This window comes from Salvia splendens, chromosome 2, assembly GCF_004379255.2.
Source record: "Salvia splendens isolate huo1 chromosome 2, SspV2, whole genome shotgun sequence".
NCBI lineage: Eukaryota > Viridiplantae > Streptophyta > Magnoliopsida > Lamiales > Lamiaceae > Salvia > Salvia splendens.
The window spans coordinates 1,544,704-1,568,913 of NC_056033.1; the positions used below are offsets into that span (position 1 = coordinate 1,544,704).

General features: G+C 35.6%; 5 protein-coding genes across 7 annotated transcripts; 2 read left to right on the forward strand and 3 right to left on the reverse strand.

Annotated features, from left to right (window-relative positions):
- Positions 1–288: 288 nt before the first annotated feature.
- Positions 289–6,547, forward strand: LOC121782449 (arginine--tRNA ligase, chloroplastic/mitochondrial-like). Of its 2 annotated transcripts, none has more exons than XM_042180302.1 (18): positions 289–468; positions 1,386–1,453; positions 1,657–1,796; positions 1,972–2,047; positions 2,213–2,314; positions 2,387–2,602; positions 2,798–2,878; positions 3,608–3,691; positions 3,822–3,926; positions 4,177–4,355; positions 4,570–4,654; positions 4,740–4,926; positions 5,042–5,111; positions 5,336–5,405; positions 5,591–5,680; positions 5,942–6,010; positions 6,088–6,186; positions 6,271–6,547. In XM_042180302.1, the coding sequence occupies exons 1-18, from the start codon at positions 360–362 to the stop codon at positions 6,379–6,381; spliced, it is 1,941 nt and encodes a 646-aa protein (XP_042036236.1). In that variant the 5' UTR covers positions 289–359; the 3' UTR covers positions 6,382–6,547. The 2 variants fall into 2 exon arrangements, with proteins under 2 accessions (XP_042036236.1, XP_042036246.1); XM_042180312.1 differs by having other exon boundaries at positions 330–468; positions 1,382–1,453.
- A 1,636-nt stretch (positions 6,548–8,183) lies between these two features.
- On the forward strand, positions 8,184–10,843 carry LOC121782462 (tubulin beta chain-like). The gene is made up of 3 exons (XM_042180323.1): positions 8,184–8,733; positions 9,609–9,878; positions 9,970–10,843. Exons 1-3 carry the CDS (start codon positions 8,331–8,333, stop codon positions 10,647–10,649), a joined length of 1,353 nt encoding a protein of 450 aa, XP_042036257.1. The 5' UTR covers positions 8,184–8,330; the 3' UTR covers positions 10,650–10,843.
- Positions 10,844–11,351: 508 nt separating this feature from the next.
- On the reverse strand, positions 11,352–13,637 carry LOC121766615 (nucleolar protein 58-like). Of its 2 annotated transcripts, none has more exons than XM_042162905.1 (4): positions 13,375–13,637; positions 13,173–13,292; positions 13,019–13,089; positions 11,352–11,918 (listed from the first exon to the last, which is right to left on the reverse strand). In XM_042162905.1, exons 1-4 carry the CDS (start codon positions 13,591–13,593, stop codon positions 11,615–11,617), a joined length of 714 nt encoding a protein of 237 aa, XP_042018839.1. In that variant the 5' UTR covers positions 13,594–13,637; the 3' UTR covers positions 11,352–11,614. The 2 variants fall into 2 exon arrangements, with proteins under 2 accessions (XP_042018839.1, XP_042018834.1); XM_042162900.1 differs by having other exon boundaries at positions 13,173–13,298.
- A 2,153-nt stretch (positions 13,638–15,790) lies between these two features.
- Positions 15,791–17,716, reverse strand: LOC121759171 (naringenin,2-oxoglutarate 3-dioxygenase-like). The gene is made up of 3 exons (XM_042154677.1): positions 17,326–17,716; positions 16,705–17,133; positions 15,791–16,218 (listed from the first exon to the last, which is right to left on the reverse strand). Exons 1-3 carry the CDS (start codon positions 17,677–17,679, stop codon positions 15,904–15,906), a joined length of 1,098 nt encoding a protein of 365 aa, XP_042010611.1. The 5' UTR covers positions 17,680–17,716; the 3' UTR covers positions 15,791–15,903.
- Positions 17,717–20,579: 2,863 nt separating this feature from the next.
- On the reverse strand, positions 20,580–23,908 carry LOC121761399. The gene is made up of 5 exons (XM_042157050.1): positions 23,585–23,908; positions 23,431–23,521; positions 22,752–22,825; positions 22,145–22,660; positions 20,580–20,990 (listed from the first exon to the last, which is right to left on the reverse strand). The coding sequence occupies exons 1-5, from the start codon at positions 23,735–23,737 to the stop codon at positions 20,889–20,891; spliced, it is 936 nt and encodes a 311-aa protein (XP_042012984.1). The 5' UTR covers positions 23,738–23,908; the 3' UTR covers positions 20,580–20,888.
- Between the last annotated feature and the right edge of the window lie 302 nt (positions 23,909–24,210).

The window sequence follows — 24,210 nt, forward strand, 5'->3', positions numbered from 1 at the left end:
TTGAATTTGTACACTATTCAAGAAAGCTTTTTTAAGGGTTTACTTTATTATTAAAACATTAGGATGTAAAATTTAGAAACTATTCAAGAAAGCTTTTTAAGGGGTTACTTTAATATAAAAAATAATAGCATCTTACAACCTTTTCCATAAATTAAATTCTGAAATAAAAGAAAACCTATATTCCCCAGCTCAACACCCAAATCTTGACGTGGCGCGACGCCATTGGCTGATTGTCAGCCTTATTTTAATAAACCCTAATCGAGCTGGAACAGTTCTTCACTGAAAATACAGACACACACACGCAGTCATATTAGACACATATACACATGCATTTCATATCTGTATAAATACACACTCTAATGAATTCTCCACATTTCAGTCTCCTCCGCGCCGGATTTCTCTCCTCTGCAAATCTCTCGCCTTTCCCTCTCTCTCCGCCCTTGTTGCTCCCCAGCTTATCCGCTAACGGTAAGAATCTCTATCTCTCTCTCGCTAACTGATTGCATGTGTTGGAGAATATCCCTGCTTTAATACGGTGCATTGATATCCATTGGATTGAAAATTCAGAGCTTAGTTCTGATTTAACTGGTTGGAAATAGGTTGCGGCTGGATTTTAGGTTTGCTTCGTCTTATCCGTGCGAGTTATTGCTATAATTCCACGTTTATTTTTTGCTTTTCTTTTTGAGAATTGGTTCAATGATACTTCAATTCTAGGGTGAATGAATATGAGATTGGGAGAGTTCTATTTTGTAGGAGTTTTTGACGAGAATTGGGGTTTCTCTTTCCTCCTTGCGCCACTAATTAGGATTTTCTGTAGACTGCGGGCTATGAAATGCGATGCTTTCAATCCAATCCGCAGCATAAGTAATTGCATGCTAATCTGCAGAATAAACAGTTTATCGCATACTAAACTCCAGTAGGTTCTTGTTGTAGTCTCAATTAGTCTACTGAGTACGTAAATGCAACGTTTGCTGATGAATGTCAGTTGCAGATGTATATACTCATAAACAGCCTAGTTGGTTAATGAAGTAGTATGTCTTTTTACTTGCCCCCTTGGGTTCGGGAGAAATGGCTGATTCTTCTTTATGCACACCTTTAAACGGTTTCTCTAAGTGGAGTGTTGCAAACTAAACTGTCTGACTGAATCAGTTGTGTTTTCAGTCTCAGATGCATTTGTATATGCTTTGGTATACTTGTTTGGCACTTGATGTTGTTATATAGTTACCAAGGTAAAATATATATTTAACTTAGCTTTTGTTATAGACTTCTCTGCTTATATGATGTTATCAAGGACAAGCAAACTCTTTTCGCTGCTTACTTTTTACCAGAATATATGATTTTCGGTCATATACTAATTTTCTTGTACTTATGATAAAATTAGACAGGTATTCTTAGAACCTCTAAAAGGATATTCTTCAGAGCCAACACATCATCATTGACGAACATGGCAAATGTAAGTGCATATTATTATTATTATTATTATTATTATTATTATTATTATTATTATTATCTTCTTACATAAGTTTAAATTTATGAAAACATGTTTTGGTTCTTGCACATCCATGGAATGTTTATCTTTTACTAGAGTTAAGAAAGCTGAAACAGGCTACAAATTTGTTAGCATGTTTTTAGTTCCTATTAATCTATCATTAACAGGATCAAAGGATGGCTGGTAGCCCTAGGCAACAACTAGCAAAATTATTTGAGGAATCTTTGAGACTAACAATCCCTGAGGAGTTGGATATTGACCCTGCTATCGCTCCTTGTCAAAATCCCAAATTTGGTGACTACCAATGGTATTATCCTTCCTTTTTGTAAATTTGTTTTGTCATATTTTTAATAGACTGCTCTTAAACTTTTAGATTAATAAATTTTGAAAGCATTATACATTGCCATTGGTAGTATCTAATCATTTTGTGTTTCCGCAACTTTTATTGAAAATTGAAAATGTTAAATTTGTCTTATCTACAGCAACAATGCAATGGGCTTGTGGTCAAAAGTTAAAGGAAAGAGTACCCAGTTTAAAAATCCCCAACAAATAGGACAGGTTTGATAGATAAGTTCACTTATTAATGCAGAATTTCGTATTGCAGGTTTAATATGTTAAAATTATGATGGCACATATGCCCTTTTATGGTGTAAATGTCATATAATTAGTTGGTATCTTATTATATATTTCTATGAGATGGTTATTTGTTTGTTTATTTTCTAGGCCATTAAAGCAAATCTCCCTTCATCAGAAATGCTAGATGGAAGCTCAATTGCTGGACCTGGCTTTGTAAATGTCAAATTGTCAGGGCAATGGATAGCCAAGGTAATTCCAGTGATCCTTCAGTTAAATATTCTTTATGGTGCATGAATAAAGAGCTTACTAGAATTTTTGCAGAGCATTCAAAACATGCTAATGGATGGTATTGAAACGTGGGCTCCTAAGCTTTCAGTCAAAAGAGCTGTAGTGGATTTCTCATCACCTAATATAGCAAAAGAAATGCATGTTGGTCACTTAAGATCAACTATCATTGGAGACACCCTGGCACGCATGTTGGAGTACTCAAATGTGGAGGTTCTTCGGAGAAACCATGTTGGAGACTGGGGGACGCAGGTGTGTATGTATCTTTGTTCTGTTTAGTTACGTAGTTACCCCAATATTAGAGACTTTCATTTTCTGTAAACTCTGGATTGTATTGTTTGGATTTTTTCTTTAATCACTCTCTTATACAAAGTTGACTAATTCATGGTAGCTGTGATTGTTCTATGTACAATCTTATACATACTAATGCTGTTTGGTTTCTTCTAGTTTGGTATGTTGATAGAGTTTCTGTTCGAAAAGTTTCCCAGCCTGGAAGTTGTCAATGATCAAGCCATAGGAGACTTGGAGGTGAGACCCAAAATTGAATGTCCTTTGGTCTTGTGTGGGTTTTATTCACCTCTCATATTCACTGGATTCATTGGATTGGTTAACCATCAACAACACCATGCAATATAATACATCTTTCTTATAATGAAATTATACACATTAAACTGCAAATGAACTTATAACATGCCTCCACATTATGCATCAGGCATGATTAAGATACACCCAGATGGTCTTTTGCATCTTTTCTAACTGCAATGCGCGCACGGCCGCACGCTTACACACATGCACATATATTATATTTATATGTATGAACTGATCAGATGTTTCATGTATAAAATTATGATCCATATAATAAAAATTCTTATCTGAAGCCTTCTTATTCTTCACTGTATCTTTGCAAATTTCATTAATATTCATTTAGATCTCATATACCACTCAATCAGATTGGTTGATTTATGCTACTACTCTCCAGTTGTACCATTAGTTTTTGACATTGAAATTTTCTTACTTGGATCCAACTTAGTCAAGTTAGAAGTATGCGGGCATTTGAGAACTAAGTCAAGAGTTAGCATTCAACTTAGCATGGAAATATTTATCAAATTGGGTAACAGTCAGTTTTAAGAGTTTGATATTGCTTTTGCAGGATATGCTTGTAATTTAAAAAATAAACACAAGTACTCATTTTATTAGATTATTTTCACCTGTAGCGCTTGGGAGTTCCAACTATTTTTCAATATGCTTGTTTTTTAGGCATTCTATAAGGCATCAAAGCTAAGATTTGACAGTGACCCTGATTTCAAGGAAAGGGCTCAGCGGGCAGTTGTCAGCCTTCAGGTAGACTACATAATAGTTTATCTTGTCCGAATGATCCTGAAAAGTCTTTTAACTTTAAAGTAAAACAGAAGTATTTGTTTATATTGTCTTGGTATGATACCATATATTCTTATATGTATCCATGCTACAGGCTGGCGAGGAGAAGTATCGGAAGGCATGGGCTGAAATTTGTAAAATTAGTAGAACTGGGTATGAGAAGGTGTATGAGCATCTTGGAGTTGAGTTGGAGGAAAAGGTATGGAGGCTTCTATAATTAAGTTGCTCAAGCTGGTCTATTTGAAGCTTATGGTGAATATAAAAGTTTCACTAGTGTATCGTGCTTTTTTATTATTTGACCCAAGTTACCCCTTATATTGTGCATGTTCTCTTTCTCACTGGAAGTGAATTCTACAGGTCCTTAGACATGTTAAATAGTTCTTCTATGTTAACTAATTCTTGGGCTACTATGTACCTTGTGTTTCAATCATATTTTTTCCTTTTCCCAGGGTGAGAGCTTTTACAATCCGTACATTCCCAATGCTCTAGAGTTATTGAATAAAAAGGGATTAATTGAAGAAAGCGAAGGAGCTCGTGTCATCTTCATTGAAGGAAAAAAGATTCCACTTATTGTTGTAAAAAGGGATGGTGGGTACAACTACGCATCAACAGATCTTGCTGCTCTGTGGTGAGTTTCCGCATTTGGGAAAGGTTCTTTCTGTTCGTTTTTCTTATCGTAGCATATATTCCACTTGGTTGTACTAGTATACCCCTGGTATGTGGCCGGATAGTTTCTGAAGACTTGTTTCTTTTCAAGTTCTGTAATATACCATAGTGGTACCTTTTTTACTACTATTATTTCTAAACCAAGTGCTGATATGCTAAAAATCTACAATTTGTAGGTATCGACTGAACGAGGAAAAGGCTGAGTGGATTATATATGTTACTGATGTTGGCCAAAGGGAGCACTTTGAAATGCTTTTTGCTGTAAGTTGAATCTCTTACACATATCTTTTCATTTGCTCCGTTGCATGACAGACTTCATTCTGAGAGCTTAGGGATGCTCTTTCAGGCAGCCAAACGGGCTGGTTGGCTTCCAGCTGATGATAAAACATATCCTAAAGCTAGCCATGTTGGTTTTGGGCTTGTTCTTGGAGAAGATGGAAAACGATTCCGTACTCGCAGTACTGAAACTGTCAAATTGGTTGATTTACTAATTGAAGCCAAAAGTAGATGCAAAACTGCTTTAATTGAAAGAGGTTAGTTGCTGTATTCTTTGTCCTCCACTCAATTACCTGAGTTGATTCCTATTGTTCCAATTATGCTCTAAATTGAGAAAAACTGGCCCTAACAAGCTTTTCAAATGTGTGCCAGGCAAAGATAAAGAATGGACTGGAGAGGAGCTCGATAAAACTGCTGAAGCGGTTGGATATGGGGCTGTTAAGTGAGTATCCTGCATCTTGGACTGATATCTCGCATGAATATTTCTTGTAGTATTACAGATAATATTTACTTTTTTTATATTTCAGAAACTATAACTTACTTTTATGTTTCAGAATATAGAATATGTGACACTGGTATACTAGTAGTATTATTTTAATTTGGCTATAGAGGTTATCAATCTTTAACCAGATCTCTGAAGATATTCAATTTTTCTGTATAAAACAGATATGCTGATTTGAAGAATAACCGAACAACCAACTATACATTTAGTTTTGACCAGATGCTCAATGACAAGGTGAGTTGAGGCCATAGTTAGACTATTTGCTCATACCCTATTGGTAATGGATTATATTATTATTATTGTTATTATTAGATTGTCAATCTGTGAAAGCTGATCTCTAATGGTTGGCTTTTGTTTATGTTCAAATCTATCTGCATTCTCTAAATTGTGTTTTAAGTGGGCACTTCTATCATGTTCAGGGCAATACTGCAGTGTACTTGTTATATGCACATGCTCGGATATGCTCAATTATCAGAAAATCAGGGAAAGATATTGAAGAATTAAAAAAGGTAAGCTCCCTTTTAGTCTATAACTTTAATTGCTTTCCCAGTGGGTTTCTTGTCATGTAAAATAGACTTTAAGCTCCCTACTTCTAAATGTTCATATTCCGTCTTATGTTCTTCCTTAAGGACTAGTACGCATTCTGTTCTTCATAAATAAAATCCATGAATTTTAGGATCATATCCACAGTGGGTATATTCCTTAAGGACTAGTACGGATTCTAGTTCTTCCTTATTGACGGCCTATTACCTTCACTAAATTTGAAACAGGTTGGAAAGATAGACTTGGCTCATCCCGATGAACGTGTTTTAGGACTTCATTTGCTTCAGTTTGCCGAGGTAATTATGTTATGGATATAAATATACCCGTTTGCATAGTCACCAGTTTGGATACTCACCAGTTTCTGCTTTTTTAGGTTGTTGAAGACTCGTGCACAAATCTGCTACCAAATGGTTTGTGTGAATATTTATACAATTTATCAGAAGACTTTACTGGATTTTATACCAACTGCCAGGTATGAAGCTTCTATTCTCTCGATAATCCGCACATTATTATCGATGTCAATTTCTGTAACTTGTCTAATCCGAGAACGTTGTAGGTTGTGGGATCTGCAGAGGAGACGAGCCGACTCCTGTTGTGCGAGGCAACAGCAGTTGTTATGAGAAAATGTTTCCATTTGCTGGGAATCACCCCAGTTTACAAAATTTAAGCCATTCCCTAATGTTTTTTTTTTGTAATTTAACCCTCTGCTTTTCTTGGGGGAGCTGTATATACTCGCAATTGGAATAGTTTTGAGACTCTACGTTGCTACTCATGCTCTTGCTTTTGTAACTTTAGCTGTCTTTTATAATTTGCTAATTTGACATTTTCACCTACATTTACTATGTTTTCAACAATTAGACGAGACATAATCATGGAATTGCTTTAGTTCATTTCAAATATTTGTGACTCCCTATATGAACACCAATATTGCTATTTTCTTACTATTAGTCTACATATAATATCAAATTTTATATGTTTGAATCATTTGTGTTGGACTTGCAACTTTGTATTTCGATTGTTTTGTGATTTTTGTATAATTTTTACTGTTATTTTGAGTTATAAATCATTAAAGATGGCTAGATTCATACTCATGTTTTTTAAAAATTGAATTATAATTAACAAAGCTTATAATTTTTACAAATATAACATATATCTCCAAAATATACGATGATTTGATAGCCAATTTTAAACACAGTCACCCAATATATAAATATATGTATTACGACACCAAATTTAATTTGGTTTTTAGATCTAGTTTTTTTATGAATAAGAAATGTGTAAATTGTTTCCACCTTCATCATGGGCCTAAGTCATAAAATATTAGGAGGATTTAACTTCAAATTCAGAATACATTACTTCATTCCAATAGTTTTTTACTTCATTCTGATAGGATAATTACTTCATTCCAGTACATACAGGCTGTTTCGCAGACGGAGACGTTAAGACCATCCCGTCGACACTGTGATAGTCCTGAAATTCCAGTTATGACAACAAAATGAAGTGGTAGCCTAAATGAATGGTGTAATAAGCATATTGAATGATCTAATAAACTATTTGAATGAAGTATGTGTAAAAATATTTAAAGACCTTTCAAACGAAGCATGTGTTAGAATCATTTCAAAACATACTACAAGTAAGTAAAACATAATGTAGTTTCAAGGTATTACGTATTGGAATGAAGTAATACATCTAGTCCTGTATAACATTAGATTTTTCTATGATTTCAAATTTTCATCATTTCGAATAAACATAACTGATTAACTAGTCATAAATTTAGACCAATATTTGGCTCGAAAAATTTAAAATCTCGATTTGGAGAAAGGTAATTAATCAAATAAATAGTACTAATAAATATACTATTCCAAAAAATAGTTATAAATATAAAATATGTATCCAAAATAGAAAGCAAAATGAAGTTTTAAATGAGCACCACACTAAGTTTCAAATCAAACTTTTATAACTTTAATTGGATCTAAATTTAAAATTGAGAGATATGAATTTAAATTGAAAATTCAAAATATCAGAAAATTTAATACTCCTATAATAATGGGAAAATATCAGAAAATTTAATACTCCTAAAATTTTTCTCTCCTAATCCAAGTATATTAACATGAGATGGATAATATCAACAACTAGTACATTTAATTCAGTCATATTATAAGTCGAAGTTTAAAATTTGTGAAAAAAAAATGTCAAATATTTTCATGATATTAGTCACCAATATCTATATTAGGTAAGTAATACAGCAATATATTTAAATTTGATACTAGTATTTACATATAGTGTAAATTAAATTATTATTTGTTGGTGTTAAGTTCCGCATCACCGTCAGAACCATTTAATGTGTGCCCGAGAAACAGAGGAACCCACCTCACGAACGTGGGTCCCACAGCCAGCGGTTCAGTTGTCCGCATTCATCTAAATCCCTCCGGTTCCCTCCTCTAAATATCACGCCTTTCCCGCACAACTGCTCACACCACAATTTTGATTCACTGCAGAGAAAATCTCGGCAGTCTCTCTCTCTCTCTCTTCAAATATCTCCCTCCCATTTCTCTCCACCTCCTGCCAGTGAGAGTGAGAGAAGAAAAAAAAACCACTCAAACTAACTCACACACTATGAGAGAAATCCTTCATATCCAGGGAGGCCAATGCGGAAACCAGATCGGCTCCAAATTCTGGGAGGTGATCTGCGACGAGCACGGCGTCGATCCTACCGGCAGGTACAAGGGCGACGGCTCCGAATCTGACACTCAGTTGGAGCGGATCAATGTCTATTTCAATGAGGCTTCCGGCGGGAGGTACGTGCCACGCGCCGTCCTCATGGATCTGGAGCCTGGCACCATGGATTCCATCAGATCCGGCCCCTACGGCCAGATCTTCCGCCCCGACAATTTTGTCTTCGGCCAGTCCGGAGCCGGAAACAATTGGGCTAAGGGGCACTACACTGAAGGCGCTGAGCTCATCGACTCCGTCCTCGATGTTGTCAGGAAGGAAGCCGAGAACTGCGACTGCTTGCAAGGTTTTTTCGAGATTTGGACTCGGTTTTCGATTTTGCTTTCACTTAAATACTTGCGGAGGTTTCATAATTTGCTTGTTTTTCTGTTACACTTTCTTATTCTGTTTAGATGACTTGAAGTATTTCATATTTGCTTTCGTTTCATTTCATTAGATTAATCGTTTTATTTCTATCTGCTATTTTGTTGATTTCTTCCCACATTATGTCTCTATAGTTGTGGCTATTTGTTCGTAGAGACTGTTAAACGTACGCTAATAATCGCTATGGTTATAGAATGCAATTTCTCTAGAACGTTGTACAAGTTTCAGCTTGTTATTTACCTGTAACTTGGAATTTAATTAGATGTGGCAGAAATAGTTAATCTGTACAACGGAAACATGCCATGGAATCATTCACACTGTGCATTGCCTGATATGGTTCTGTGTAACAGAATATAATGCTAAACTAGGCAGTCAGATCTATCATCGATGACAGGATGATAGGATAACTGTGATTGTTAGGAATTGCTAGATCACTTGTACTAGTTGTGGTGAAATTACTGTGCACCAGTCTCAAGTCCTTTTGCCTTTTCACATAGTTTATGAACCTTTTGTGTTGGTATTTTAGGTTAATTATCAGATATCAAAGAGATGTCATGTCACTGCTTTTAAGTAAACCATTCATTGTTCAAAAGAAATTCTTCCTATGCTTGGTGATTACCTTTAACATTCATTGAAAATACGGATGGGCTTTATCTACTTCCTACTTTTGCACTACCAAACTTTGTTTGAGCTTCATTTTAATGATGTATGTAGTGTTAATAAACCTGTATCAATTTATAAATGTGATCCAATTTAGAAAACTTGTGACTAAACCCTTTGTGGCTTTAATTTTGCCAGGATTTCAGGTTTGTCACTCACTTGGAGGAGGCACAGGCTCTGGCATGGGTACTCTCTTGATTTCAAAGATCAGAGAGGAATATCCTGACAGAATGATGCTTACGTTCTCTGTTTTCCCTTCGCCAAAGGTCTCTGACACTGTTGTTGAACCGTATAATGCTACTCTCTCAGTGCACCAGCTAGTGGAGAATGCAGATGAATGCATGGTCCTTGATAACGAGGCTCTCTATGATATCTGTTTCAGGACTTTGAAGCTCAGCACACCAAGCTGTGAGTATTACGAATATGAAACAATAATACAGCATCGAACTTGTCAGAGTAAAAGCTAATGAATTGTCTTTCTTTCGTTTTATGTCTGCAGTTGGTGATTTGAACCATTTGATCTCTGCAACTATGAGTGGTGTGACATGTTGTTTGAGATTCCCTGGTCAGCTAAACTCTGATCTCAGGAAACTGGCAGTGAATTTGATTCCATTCCCACGTCTCCACTTCTTCATGGTTGGCTTTGCTCCACTCACCTCCCGTGGATCACAGCATTACATATCTCTAACCGTCCCTGAGCTAACGCAACAAATGTGGGACTCAAAGAATATGATGTGTGCTGCTGATCCCCGCCACGGGCGCTACCTAACAGCCTCTGCCATGTTCCGGGGTAAAATGAGCACCAAAGAGGTGGATGAACAGATGCTTAATGTTCAGAACAAGAACTCGTCATACTTTGTTGAGTGGATCCCAAACAATGTCAAGTCCAGCGTGTGTGACATTCCACCTACAGGACTGAAGATGTCGTCCACATTCGTTGGCAACTCAACATCAATCCAGGAGATGTTCCGCAGGGTGAGCGAGCAGTTCACTGCCATGTTTAGGCGCAAGGCTTTCTTGCATTGGTACACTGGGGAAGGAATGGACGAGATGGAGTTTACTGAAGCAGAGAGTAACATGAACGACCTGGTGGCTGAGTACCAGCAATATCAAGATGCAACTGCTGACGAAGAAGAAGACTATGAAGAAGACGGTGCTGATGCGGAGTACGAGGACTAAAAGAGGCCAGGCTATGAAGAAGAGGGAAATAATTTGCTGCTTTTGTGTGTTGATTGCATCGTGTATTATCTTCATCCTACATTTTTTCTTGCTTTGAACTTAGCATCTTCTTACTGCTGGCTTTTGTTTGTTCGTATCAAAACATTAACTGATTAACGTGCATTTGTTTGGTATCCAATCATTGTTTTGTTTCAGATGCAGTTATGATTTTTTTAATGTTTTTATATCAATTATTCAGATTGCATCTGAATCTGGATCGGCAACGGTTGTTATGGAATAATAGTCCCAATTTAATCTGTTTTATAGGAGTATAAATTAATCCATGATAGTTTTGGTAGCACCTTAAAATTAAAATTTGGAATGTTTCCTCTTTATACGTCTATATTTCAATGGTTTATATGCATTTCAGATTGAATAAGTAGTGTTTTGCCTTTTTCAGATAATTTTATAATATACTCCCTCTTACACTTTATCCATTGCAAAACAAACAAACAATAATTTTGTTCGAACGTACTAACTTAGAACCTACTTAATCTTGTTTTAATCTTAAGGAGAAAAATGGGAGTATTAAAAATGTTACTGTATTATTGTTTATTCAGCATTTAGAAGCATGCTGTTTTTTTAATGTTTTTCCCTTATTAATCCTAAAAATGGATACAGAACATGATAGATGGTAACATATTAAATTGGATAAAATGACACTTTTAAATTAAATGGTGTTCTTGCACTTCAGTTAAAGATCATTTAGATATTTAAGTTGTAAACAAGGCATTTGTAGATAGATAGACAGACATCATAGACACGCCAAAATTTTCATGAACACGCAGGTTCGGCCTGAAACCGAAAAGAAGACGGTCTAGTTACGGTTCCAAGTCATCGGGTTGAAAATGAATGAAGATTCATTCACATCACACCTTACAAAGAGGAAATAGAAGTCAGTAGGCTCTACCTAGCATCAGATGATGCTATGCTCTTTGTTTCTTTGGCATTCTAGTACTTAAAAAATACTCGTCCGAGTCTTCATCATCAGAGTCCTCCTTGCTCTTTGGTTTCCTTGACTGCTGCTTAGGATTCGTACCCGGTGTCTTCTTCTGGGTCGAAACTCGGGTGCTCGATGATTTCTTGGTAACAGTAACACCTTCAGCTTTCTTCTTGACAGTGACAACGGTTTTCATTGGTGAACTGAGCTTCTGCTGCTGTGCCTTCTTCTGTTTTCTGTCGAAGACCTTCTTTGCTTCCTCCTTAGGAAGCAAACCGCACTCCATCATCCTAGAGTAACGTTAAGTAGAATCTTATCAAAAAATAGATTCAACGACAAAAAAAAAACTAACTGCAGTGGCATTAGTATTAGTAGTAGTATGAAGGCAAACACCAACATTAGACGACCAAATCAAGCAATGGAAGTCTACCATTCAGATTATTCTATGAATTCCACATCAAACATTAGGCTGAAAGTTACCTAACATTAAGTTGATAATGAAACACCATTTCGAGTGGAGTTGGGCCATGAGTAGCAGAAGAATGATTACATTACTTGCTGCTAGTATCTTCGAAAGCTCACATGATAGGGATCATATACCAAATCAGAAGTGCTGGGGGGCAAGCAAAAATCTCAGGAAAGACACCTCTATGTATTTTTAAGCAATACTACAAAAACAAATGGGCTAATGTACATAAACAAAAAACATTACCATAGGCACCCAAACTTTAGAAAGAATGACACTCATGAACTAGATACTCGAACATAGAAATAGTCTTGCAGAGTATTTCGAGACGACTATTACTGAGAGACGTTGATAGTTTAGACGAAAAAAGGAATCGATACCTAGCCATCATCAACCTGTTGAAGCAAGGTTAATTTCATAGGTCGGGATTTTCTTGAAATACCAGTCACACGTCAGTCCTAAACCATATAGCGTATACTAATACTAGGACATTGCGATTGAACTAACACAGGCTGCAGCTTTATTCAAATTCAACCACACAATCACCTCCTTATTCCAACCTAACTATCTATATGGAATACAATGAACCAGTTGAAGCACAATGGACTATGATAACGTAAACTAAATGTTGAAGTCCAACTAGACAACTAGACATTTGATTAATCAAGCAATGACTACAACTTTAAACGATTGTTACGATCAGTTTGGCGCTGATTCATTACAGGCCTAATGACCGTAGTACCAAGTACTTCACGACACACTCTAATATGATCAGATTAATCTCTAGTAAAATACGAGCAACACCAAATCCTTCTCGAGCCCAAACCTCCATTTCTCCTATTTCTACATAGCTAAACAAGAAGTGTGATAGAATTGGCTTGCATTTTCATTCTCACAATATATTGGGGGAAAGTGAAGCCATACCAAATTGCAGCCATCTCACTAGCTGGAACTTGCTTGTGCAGTGTCTCATAGAAGATTCTCAATGGCTCTCTCTGAATCCAAATTCACCACAATACTCCTCATGTTAGAGACATAATATGATTAAGCATTACATACAAACAGAGGCAAAACTCACTTCCTCAGGTGGATCCCTCTTTTGACCAGGCAAATCGAACACTTTCTTCTCTCTCTTCTTAGCACTACTCTCGCCATTTTTGCTTCCCTTCTTCGCCTCTTCCCTTTTCTTTCTCTTCTTCTGCCCCTTCACACAAAAACCCAAAAACCTCAGCTAATTGAATTGAAATTATTCGTATTGAACATTACCCGCGAAAATTAACCTTAGGTTCAATTTTTTTGGAACTTTTGCTGGAAGCGGGCTCTTCGAAATCTTCATCATTTTCCTCTTTCTTCAGTTTGTTGAGTTTGGCGGCGGCGGCGGCGGCATTGGTGTTGTTGAGCGATTTCTTCCTGCGGTTAGAGAATGCCGACGCTAAGCTCTCGTCGTCGTCATCATCGACTTCTTCTTTCTTCAATTTTTTTGAATCATCTCCAGCCATTTTGTCAAAATTTCAATAAAATTAGAAACTGAAACTGCGCCTGCTCTTCCTTGAAATGAAATACTAATAATGTTTTGATGAATGTGAAGCTGAACTGGGCTTTCCATGTAATGGTACAACGGCCCAATAAGCTCCCTTTTTTTTATTGCCAGCGAAGCTCTTTTTTTTTATCGAGGGCCCAATAAGTTTTTTTGTCCTGATTAAATTATACTCCCTCCGTCCCAGATAATTTGGGACACTTTGACCGGGCACGAGTTTTAAGAAATGTAATGAAAAGTGAGTTGAAAAAGTTAGTGGAATGTGGGTCCTACTTTTATATATCAGTTTTATAATAAAATGTGAGTAGGAATGAGTTAGTGGAATATGAGGTTCACTACCCAAAAATGGTAAAAGTGAAATGAGACAAATTATGTGGGACATAGCGAAATGGAAAACTGGGACAAATTATCTAGGACGGAGGGAGTATTTCTGATTAAAATTTTGAATGAATCGGACAGTTATATGAATTTTACATTTATACATAATTTGATTATTTATACTTCATTTTTCCAAAAAATAGTCACAATTTTCTATTATGGAAATTAGTTCAATTTCTATTTTCAAAACTTTTTTCACACACTCTATTTTTCTTTACTATTTTTAACTTAACATCCACACATCCACAAAATGAAATGAGACGATTTTTTATGAATAAAAGGAATATGAAATTTATTAAATTAATTGTATAACACAAAAAATAGTTAGTTTATGAGAGAATAATGCTAGGTTGCATGATTATGGCCGTAAATTGTTTTATGAATATATTCTCTATATGACAAATACCTTTTCCTAATTGGTCTATTTTTCTAAGAGAATATCGACTTAGATCAATAAATCTTTTTCAGATGGAACATATGCTTAAGCACTCTACCATCTTCTTCAACACTCACGATATATATACACTCACAAAAACTACACTAAAACCAATTAATAGAAAAAAAAAATGGGCTGGTTTGTGAGAGAGAGAAGAAGTGTAAGCTGGAAAGACCGAACACTAGACTCGGTGGCGGCGCCGCCGCTGCCTCTGGTGGTGTTTCTTGGGCTGTTTATTATGCTGTTGTGTTTTGCAACTTACTCAGATTATAAGGAGAGGATTGAGAGAAGCAAAATGGGGTTGAAGCTCGGGTTGTTCTTGGTGCCGGTGGTGGGCACGGTTGTGGTGGCGAATCTTATGATGCTCCGCTGCAGCTGGTGGCGCTACGCCTTGGGAGGGTCGCCGCCGATGCAGCGGGCGGCGGCGGTCGAGGGGAGCTCGCCGTGGGGCTTGTTGGCAGTGGTTGGGCTGTTGCTTGTTATGGTTCATTACCAGTCCTCGTTTCAGTCTTGGTTTAGGTCATTTTAGTGTTTTTGGAATTGAGTTTTGATAGGATTTGTGTTGGGATTGACAAAATATTGTACTCCCTCCTTCCCTAATAATTCGTCACTATTTGACCCGGCACGAGTTTTAAGAAATGTAATAGAAAATGAGTTGAAAAAGTTGGTGACATGATGGTCCTATTTTAATATGTTAGTTTATTATAATAAAATGTGAGTGTGAATGAAGTTAGTGAAATGTAGGGTCCATTACAAAAAATGGTAAACGTGAAAGGTGGCAGGGACGGAGCCAGGATTATAAATGAAAGGGGGCAAAGTTATATGTGATGAAAATTTTAGAATTTGAGAAGGGGCAAATACAAGAAAATTTTAATAATTTTACAAAATTGGACCATAAATTAGTACATGTAAACATATTTGAGGAGGGGCATTTGCCCCACCTTCTTATAAGGTGGCTCTGTCCCTGAAAGGTGGCAAATTTTTAGGGACGAACGAAAAAAGAAATATGTGACAAATTTTCAGGGATGGAGGGAGTAACTTTTTTATAGGTTATTGTGCTTGTTTCATGTATTTTGTTGGAAGGGAGTGGTTCCCTCGGTTAAAATTAGAACTCTGAGAACTGAAAATCATGCTATTTCGCTGATAATGAGTTAGGAATTGATATTCCTGAATTAACGATTAGTGAAGCACTAATGAAATATTATTGTATTTGCAAAATGGTATGGTAAGATATGGTTATTTGTTCTCACTTTAAGAAGATTTCTAAAATGTACCACATCTCCCGACTTCTTAATTTTTCTCATTATAATTCTTAAAATTACTTTTCTAGATAAACGCTTCAAACTTTCAAGTTTCAACACAAGTTTATTTTCACATAAGCAAGTTACAAAACATGTTTAAGAATTTATAGTTCATACAACTACATAACATCAAACCAAAGCAACTAAAAATAATTGGTCAAGCAAGAATCTGTTGAAGACTTTTGCCGGACTTATCCTTATTATCCTCAAGCAAGCACTCCTCCTGCAAATTATTCTGGTCGGGGAGCTTCTTAAGTCGAGCGAGGCGAAGATCGTTGCTCATCTTCCTCTTGTACAACTCCATGAATGTGATGGGCTCTTCCATCACTGCCTTGTCACCTTCTCCGACCTTCAATGGATAAACCTGCGCGTTTGGGGCCGGGTTCAAGAATGTTGCTATCGATAATCTGCTGCTTGTCGAGTTCACAGCTACTTGGTGATCCGCGCTCTTGAACCTCCCATTGCTCAAGTACTATATATATATTTCAATTCAACAATCAGCGAAACCCTCGATATAAAAATACATATATATATATATACTCCCTTCGTCCCGTTGTTCAATATATATTCCTTTTCTCTGACGTCTTATTTTTGTACTTAACTCACAAAATAAGACGGCATAATATTTTAAGAATGGTTAGTTTTTACTTGTATCCGTTAGAATGATTAGTTTTTACTACTTTTCTCCGACGTCTTATTTTTCTACTTAATTTACAAAATAAGACGGCATAATATTTTAAGAAATGTATCAGTTAGAATGATTAGTTTTTACTAAACTCATAAAATAATGACACCGTCTCAAATATTGATGCATACTAGTAATCTTTTCCTTTCTTATACTTAATTTTTATGGAAGTAATCAAAATGAAATGCAAAATATTTCTTTCTGCAACTTTTAGATAATTTGTGTCTAGGATAAAAAAAAGTAAAAGAGGAGAGAAAATAAGAAAAAACTCACATGACCATAATCACCAAGGTTGACAACAAAAGCACCCGGGATGGGTCGGACCGTGATCCATGTCTTGCCGCCATCCCGGGTTGCCTGAAGCCCGCCAACTTGATCTTGGAGCAGTAGAGTTATCAAACCCGGATCCGTATGCCGCTTCAAACCCAATGTGAGATCCGGGCGAGGGCATTTCGGGTAGAAATTGACAACTATTTTCTGATCCATATCAACGCATGCTTTTGAGAGTGCATCCTTTTCAAGATCCATTGCTTGTGACAAAATCTCCAGCAATTTACATCCCAAATCCATCACCTGCCTGCTGTATTCCACCGTCACCTCCCGCCACCCGTCCGGCTTTTCCGGCCATCTTGAGTAGTCCCGCGCCGCCACCGGATACGAAAAGTATGTTACCATTTCCCGCCAATCTTGTACGACTTCTCCCTTCAATCAATACTATATTTGTTATTGAACGAACGAATAATTTGTTATTAACATGGAACAGAGGAAGTATCAATTAAGTGTTTTTGACGTATTTATATTGATGCACACTTTTTTTTATTGATTCAACTACTAATTCAACTAAACATAGGGTTCGTTTCCGAATATAATATTAAAAACAAAATAAAGCAGTACCTGAAGGTGGCTCGAGACAATGAAGCCACCTTTCTTGCCACCAGACATATCAAACCTAAGCTTCTCCTTGGAAGGCAAAGCAAAGAAGTCATGAGATAAACTACTCATCCTTTCAACCACACTCAAATCCACACCATGACCAACCAACTGAAATATTCCCCACTCCTCACTCGCTGCCACGATCCGCCTCCACGCCTCCTCCCCCTTCTCGATTCCGGCGAATGATATCACCGGAATCTCGTCGCTGAACTGGTTGTGCGCCACCTTAGGCCTCTCCTCTTCATCTCTCATGAAGTTTTGGTGGAAAGAGCCAGCTTCTGCTTGCTCACAAGGAGAAATTTTCATTTCAGCCATTTTTTTGTAGGAAAAATTAAACCCTTTTTTCAAGTTTTTAAGATTTTCATAGGATTTTATAAGGTGACAATAAATGGAAAACTTGGTGTTGTTCGAACCTAACTTTCTTAGCACTTTTTCAACATCGACAGTGAAGGATCACCTACTTTTTTTGGACAGCTAGCCCTAGTGGATGACCCAACTTTAAAATCTTAAAAATAAAATAAAATAAAATTTAGTATTGCAATAATTTAACATATTATGGTGAAGTATTTTCATATATTAACAAGCCATTCAAAAATAATTTAACTAGAAATGGTGTAGTATCAAGTTTTTGAAGATATACAAGTACGCATTTGATCTGTCTCATGTTACTCGCACTTTTTTTTCCGGCACATTCTAAACTATTTGCACTATTTCTATTTTAAGTAAAAGCTACCGTATTTAATTAAAATGTTATTGTTAATTAAGTGTTCTCTTACTAAGTATTCATTTATTATACTTAAAATACTAAATTAACCATACTAATTATTCAATCCTTGATTTAAGACCAAAAAGGAAAAGTGGGAGTAGCATGAGATGGAAGGAGTATTATCTTTTCAATTAGGTCGGGTCTATCGTAACAAAATCACTCTATGATTATACAAATTGATTTGTGACTCGTCCTGTCACATTATAAATTTAACTCATATTAACACGAAATTTGAACTTTATCCACTATAAAAAAAAATCGGACAATTAAGGACACCTTTTAATGCTATTAAGAACATTAATTTGTGTGTTTAATTATACCACCAATGCTTCATAAAATGTTTTTATTGTTAGTATTCCAACTGAAATTAGGGGACACAAATAGAAGTGTCCTAAAAATCAAAAGATAAAGATAATATGCCTTCAACTTAGGGATACTTTCTTTTGCGTCCTAAATTTATGGTTATCTTTAAAATTTTCCAAATGCTATTAATTGCGTCTCAATTTTTGTATCCCTAAAAAATACTAGGAATAAATTTTTTTTTGTTTTTTTGGTGGCAGTGATCAAATATGAATTTCAATTTAAATCTTAATAGTATTATATTTTCAAATATGACAATGGTTTGAATATAACATGTAACAGAAGTACCTAAACGGGTCATGAGATATGGAGTACAACTTTTCGAAAAAATGACAACTGCCTAAAGTTAGTTAGGAATTAAAGTGAAGGGGACAACTTAATGATAGTGAAAAGAATTACATAAATAAAAACAAAAAAAGGGTAAGTGGGCATGCATGCATGCCACCCACCAGGAATGTGAGATTATTTCATAACATCAAATTCAATTACAAATCTCAATCATAATCACAACTATAATAACTGACACTAAATCAATAACTCTAATTGGAAATCCATAATTTTTTATTATAAACTGGTTAGTCCTAATTCGGGTTTGTATTTAATAAATGTGATAAAATTGTGTACGTATATATATGGGTGCACGATTATTAATTGAAAATTTATTTCCCATTTGAGTAAAACATTAATGAAATTAATTTTCCATTTGAGTGACGTTTCTGGTTTGGAATATATTTGATCAATTTTATAAAATTATGATCTCAAGGCAAAATTATCAAAATGGGAGAATCCAGCTACTAAATTCATTAAATAAGTCAGGTTTTATACTTTGAAAATGAATGTTACGCATTTTGAGAATCTTTAACAATCCGGAATTAAATTAGTTTTCTATTTCTTATATATTCCAACAAAATGTAACTATATTCCCTACCAACTAAATTAGTGCTCCAATTAATTCCAACATATTAGTTAGCAATATAATCCCCCAAAAGCTTAATGAGTAATATAGTACTAAAATTTGTTGGAATGCAAAAAATATAATGGAGCACTAAATTAGATATTGAAGGAAATATTTATAATAGAGGGAGAGACACGAGAGATCTTGAGCTGCAGAAGATGAACTTATCAAATACTAGGGGTGGTAAATTAAAGGGTAGCGGGCTGGGTATCGGGTACCCGCTACCGGATGGATGATAACAGGAAATGGGGCGGGATTGGGTAGTGTATTTTAGAGTTTTGCGGGTATACCCTTAGTCCCGATAATACCCGTCTTTTAGTACTTTATAGAATCTAAGAGTTCTTTTGAAACATCAGAGGGATTAGAAATCACCTTATTTTGAATAGTTCATAGTTGGAAATTTTGCATGAAGAATTGAAGAGCAAATTAAAAAAGAAAAAAAATCTGAAATCACATTGCAGCAAGTCACCACCAATCCCAAAATTCATCCACTTGTAAAAATTGCAATAGTAGAAGATGACTTACATAGTTGCATTGATGCAGCAAGTACTAACGAAAACTTAAAGCATAAATATAAAATTAGTTATATGAACTAAACTTTTGGTTCAAAGCACTTTCTGCATGATTAAAGTTAGAAGCACCAGTTTCGGGTCGGGTACGGGTATCCGCAATGTCGGGTATGGAAAACCCGACACTAGTATCGGGTAACCCCGTTATATTGCGGGGCGGGTATTGGGACAACAAATATAGCTGAAATCGGGTACGGGTACACGACTTGTCGGGTGCGGATACCCTCAGGTAACCTGTTTCGCCACCCCTATCAAATACTACCATTACTACTACTACTACTATTATACTCCATATTTATAAATACTTTAAAAATAGCCATTTCATAAATACTGCTCATTATAGATGTTGAAAGTTAGGTACTGATGAGAAAGTTCGGTAGCTAGATACAAAACCAAGTTTTCATTTATTTGTACTCCTCATTTTTCACCTTATGGAATACTACAATTTTGAAATTTTAAAACATGAATTTGATACTACTTAAAAAATAAATCCAAGTGCCCCACTCTATTTTATTTATTTATTAATTGATATGTATAGCTTATTGTATTTATCAGAAGATAAACATTAATGTTTCAAATTAGAATAACACATTAGAAAGAGTATTTCAAAACCCAGTGTATATTAATACCTACATATTACAACAGTGCAATTACTGAACTTTACACAAGAAAATTACAAATTAATTTTACCACCCCTAGATTGGAACACACTAGCACAAGAAGCAAGTGGAATATACTGCTACCCTAATGAAAAATTAAATAATTACCATAAAATAAAAATTTTTTTTTTTGGCAAGAATAGACATGCAACAGCATATAAACACACAGCCTAGTAATGAAGGTGCTGCAATGGAGGTCAGCCTCTACTTGGAGATTAATTCTTCAATTTGGGAACTTTAAAGGAAGAAGTAAACAGCTTTGGAGTATCCGGGATTACTATAACATCAATGGCTTTTCTCTTCAAATTTCTGCTGCCCTGCATAAACCACATGAAGAAACAAAGCATTCTCCATTAAAACAAATTCATGTAACAAGACATCATTTCTGTAAGAGATCACGCAGGCTGAATGTGGCGAGATCATAGGCCGTACAAACTTTTAAGACAGACCAAAAAGGACGTCAGACAAAACTCCGACTCACTTAGAAGACATTTATATATCAGTCCTTCAAAAGCTGTTCAGCTTATGGTAGAATATGGTGTTAAGAAAAGATTATGTAGTTACATATTTTAAATATCAATTACTTATCCAAGAGGTGTGTTTTCAATGCTATGATTATGAATAAACCGTTTTGCTAGGCTTCCTTATGGTAGAAAACTGTGGTCATGTTCGGACAGATTATGAAATAGAGAGGCACGTAGTAGGCAAGAGGTCAGGTGTTTGCTTGACTAATTTCAAATGAACCGATCGTTAAGTGCAAAAGATGGAGGATCAAACAGGGAGATTGACCTTCAAAATGAATAGCCCAAGAACTCAGCAATCTCTAGTAAGCAATGGGAACATTAATGCTTAGTTCAAACGGGTTATAAGCGTGCAGAAACAATAGTATAATTTCAGCAATCAAGTATTCCTTTTAAATGATTCTTCTACCCTGTGAACTTTATAAAAATTGTAGTTCAAATTTCACAATCATAGTACTGTCGGAGGAAAATAACTGCGTCATGTAGTCATATAGATGAGATGAGTAGCAAATTCAGTTCCTTCCCACAACCACTCTACTTGAAGGCCATGACACTTTTCCTCCAAAGCCAGAACCATAAGATTCATGCTCCATTCACAATTAGAATCTCAGAAACCATATAAGAGCACATGGCATCAACACTAGACAACTAAAACCCAGTATTATACTCACAGAAGATTTGGAAATAGATTTCGAAACATTAAGTAATTTTCAGGCATTTGATTAGATTTTAAATATAGAAGAGCATGAAACCTTATTCACTTTGATATACTCAGCCAGAGGAACCAGGATTATCATCACAGCATGGTATATAGTGAAACCATCAGAACTCACTCAGGATACAAAAGAACGACATGCTTGCAATACCATCAATCAAGTTTCTAATAACATTAGCATTTACTTATAAGCTCACAATATGTTTGCAGCAAAAAAGGTTAATCCTCGACGTACCTTCTCGGTGGTTTGTGAAGAATCTGATTCTTTCTTCCCTTTTATAGTGCTTGCACGAGTGGCGCTACTTTTCTTGCCTCGCCCTGAAGATGAAGCAGAACCAGCCCTACAGGGACGCAGTAACGCTGAAGCTGACCCTGATCTGGCTTTTAAGGTTTCTATTTCCTTCATAAGTTTCGCAATCTCCTCATTCTTTTTATTTGATTCAGATTCCATCGTAGTGATATTAGCCTTTAACATTTCATTTGAAATTTGTAACTCATCTGCCCTGCTCACAAGCATATGAACCTTTTCGTTTGCATTTTTAGCTTCATCGCGTTCCTTCCTTATTTTTTCAGTGAGGCTGGTCTCCATTTGTTTGTACTGGTTCCATATGAAATTCTTCTCTGCCAAGAGAGCTGAAATTTCGGAGCTTCTATCCACTTTAGATTTCTCAAGTTCATTTTTCAGCTTCCTCACCTCTTCGTGAAGTGCTTTGTTTCGCGAGCTTTCACATCTAATATCAATTGATGCATCCTGAAAGTTACAAGACAATTTTGAACATAAAGCATATACTCATACATTATCACGGGAAAGCCATCAAGCGTGCAAAAAGTATAGAACGTACAATAGGCCATGTACACTTCCGCACAAGATAGTCAAGCCATTCTTTGAAGTCCGCAGCTTCATTCTCAGCATTTTCTACATTTCACAAAAAGAAATACTAAGATAAGATAGAATGAGATAAATATACTAATGTTCCTCTAATTAGGATCTTCTAGATTCTATTATCATACATGATGTTGAAGAAGAATTTGTCTTTCTTAAACACATTAGTTTGCTTTCTCAAATACATTATACAAACACTCACTTAGACTGATGCTCCAATTGGAAAGTCCTAAAATTCTATCACAACCTAAATGCAGAAATTTCCCTCTCACTGTGAGAAGCTCAGAGATTGGATTTGGATGAACATGCTAAAATCCCCCAAAACAAGAGAACTACTTCAATAACCTATTTACTAGAGCATTGTGGCAAAGGAAACTTTTGATGAATTTGAAATCTTAGTAAAGTTTATATTAGCATCAATTACAAGTCATCCCAAGTAAGAGAAAATATCCAACAGAAAATAAAATTGATAAAAGAACCATAAAAAATTGATTCTTGAATCTTGGATTTCATTTGTGCAGCTTCCAAATTATGCAAAATACTCTTTATTTTAACATTCCTGGATAAAATATTAAGATAAATTTTCAAAACGAAAAGGAAATCAAATGGAAAATCTTTATTGGAGAAGAAAAACCAACCATATCTATGCTTAAAAATGAAAGATTCCCGTTCCTTCAAACCGAGGGCGAATTCCGCCTTCAAAGAACTAACTTTCTGCTCCATTTTCATCTGCAATTGAAAATCCCCAATCACTGGAAATTCATCTTTACACAATCGATGAGATTTTTTTACCTTGTAAATAAATTCGTGCAAAAATTGAACTCTTTCTTCAAGACTCTGCCTCTCGCTCTGCAGATTCTGGGTCAATTTGACCAGAGCGTTGAAAATCTTGTCCCATTTTTTTTCGCGGTCGGAAGCTTTCTTGGGGGATATGCGTTTCCCCATCGCAAAGGTGGAGAAAATTAGCAGTTATATGAGTGCAAAGGTTGAATCGGAAACAGTAAAAATCGTGAAAAAAATAGCAGGAATTTGGGTGTCTCAGCGAAGTAGCAGAAGAGTGCGGCCGGCTGAGAGAGAGCGTTAAGCCCAACGGTCGGAATTTGAATAAAAATATATTACTGCTATGCAAAATAAAAATTAAAATGTAATTAGATGTTTCATTTTTCATATGTAAATCTAATAGAAGAAAATGAAGGCCCATTCGTATCTGCTAATATTATATCTCTCTAGATTTTATTTAGAACTATATATTTATTTATATTTATAAAGATTTAATTTGCTATATAATATAATTGTATTTTAATTTTTAAAAATTTTATAAATTTTTTGACGTGGATGATAACGAGCTAAATATTTATTAATTTGATGGACTAAGACCTAGAAATTAGGCTTGATGAGTTGATGTTGAACTAGATAAG

Bases quoted from the DNA above. Each gene is read 5' to 3' on its own strand.
- LOC121782449 (XM_042180302.1), top strand. From the start codon at position 360: ATGAATTCTCCACATTTCAGTCTCCTCCGCGCCGGATTTCTCTCCTCT. The intron at 2,048-2,212 runs GTTTGATAGATA...TTTATTTTCTAG, and splicing joins ATCCCCAACAAATAGGACAG to GCCATTAAAGCAAATCTCCC. The intron at 3,692-3,821 runs GTAGACTACATA...TCCATGCTACAG, and splicing joins GGGCAGTTGTCAGCCTTCAG to GCTGGCGAGGAGAAGTATCG.
- LOC121782462 (XM_042180323.1), top strand. From the start codon at position 8,331: ATGAGAGAAATCCTTCATATCCAGGGAGGCCAATGCGGAAACCAGATC. The intron at 8,734-9,608 runs GTTTTTTCGAGA...TAATTTTGCCAG, and splicing joins GAACTGCGACTGCTTGCAAG to GATTTCAGGTTTGTCACTCA. The intron at 9,879-9,969 runs GTGAGTATTACG...TTATGTCTGCAG, and splicing joins GAAGCTCAGCACACCAAGCT to TTGGTGATTTGAACCATTTG.
- LOC121766615 (XM_042162900.1), bottom strand. From the start codon at position 13,593: ATGGCTGGAGATGATTCAAAAAAATTGAAGAAAGAAGAAGTCGATGAT. The intron at 13,299-13,374 runs GTTAATTTTCGC...TTTTGTGTGAAG, and splicing joins CCAAAAAAATTGAACCTAAG to GGGCAGAAGAAGAGAAAGAA. The intron at 13,090-13,172 runs GTGAGTTTTGCC...ATTTGGATTCAG, and splicing joins AGAGGGATCCACCTGAGGAA to AGAGAGCCATTGAGAATCTT.
- LOC121759171 (XM_042154677.1), bottom strand. From the start codon at position 17,679: ATGGCTGAAATGAAAATTTCTCCTTGTGAGCAAGCAGAAGCTGGCTCT. The intron at 17,134-17,325 runs GTACTGCTTTAT...TATTGATTGAAG, and splicing joins TTGTCTCGAGCCACCTTCAG to GGAGAAGTCGTACAAGATTG. The intron at 16,219-16,704 runs GTGAGTTTTTTC...ATATATATATAG, and splicing joins ACCTTGGTGATTATGGTCAT to TACTTGAGCAATGGGAGGTT.
- LOC121761399 (XM_042157050.1), bottom strand. From the start codon at position 23,737: ATGGGGAAACGCATATCCCCCAAGAAAGCTTCCGACCGCGAAAAAAAA. The intron at 23,522-23,584 runs GTAAAAAAATCT...TTTCAATTGCAG, and splicing joins TGCACGAATTTATTTACAAG to ATGAAAATGGAGCAGAAAGT. The intron at 22,826-23,430 runs GTTGGTTTTTCT...TGTGAAATGTAG, and splicing joins CATTTTTAAGCATAGATATG to AAAATGCTGAGAATGAAGCT.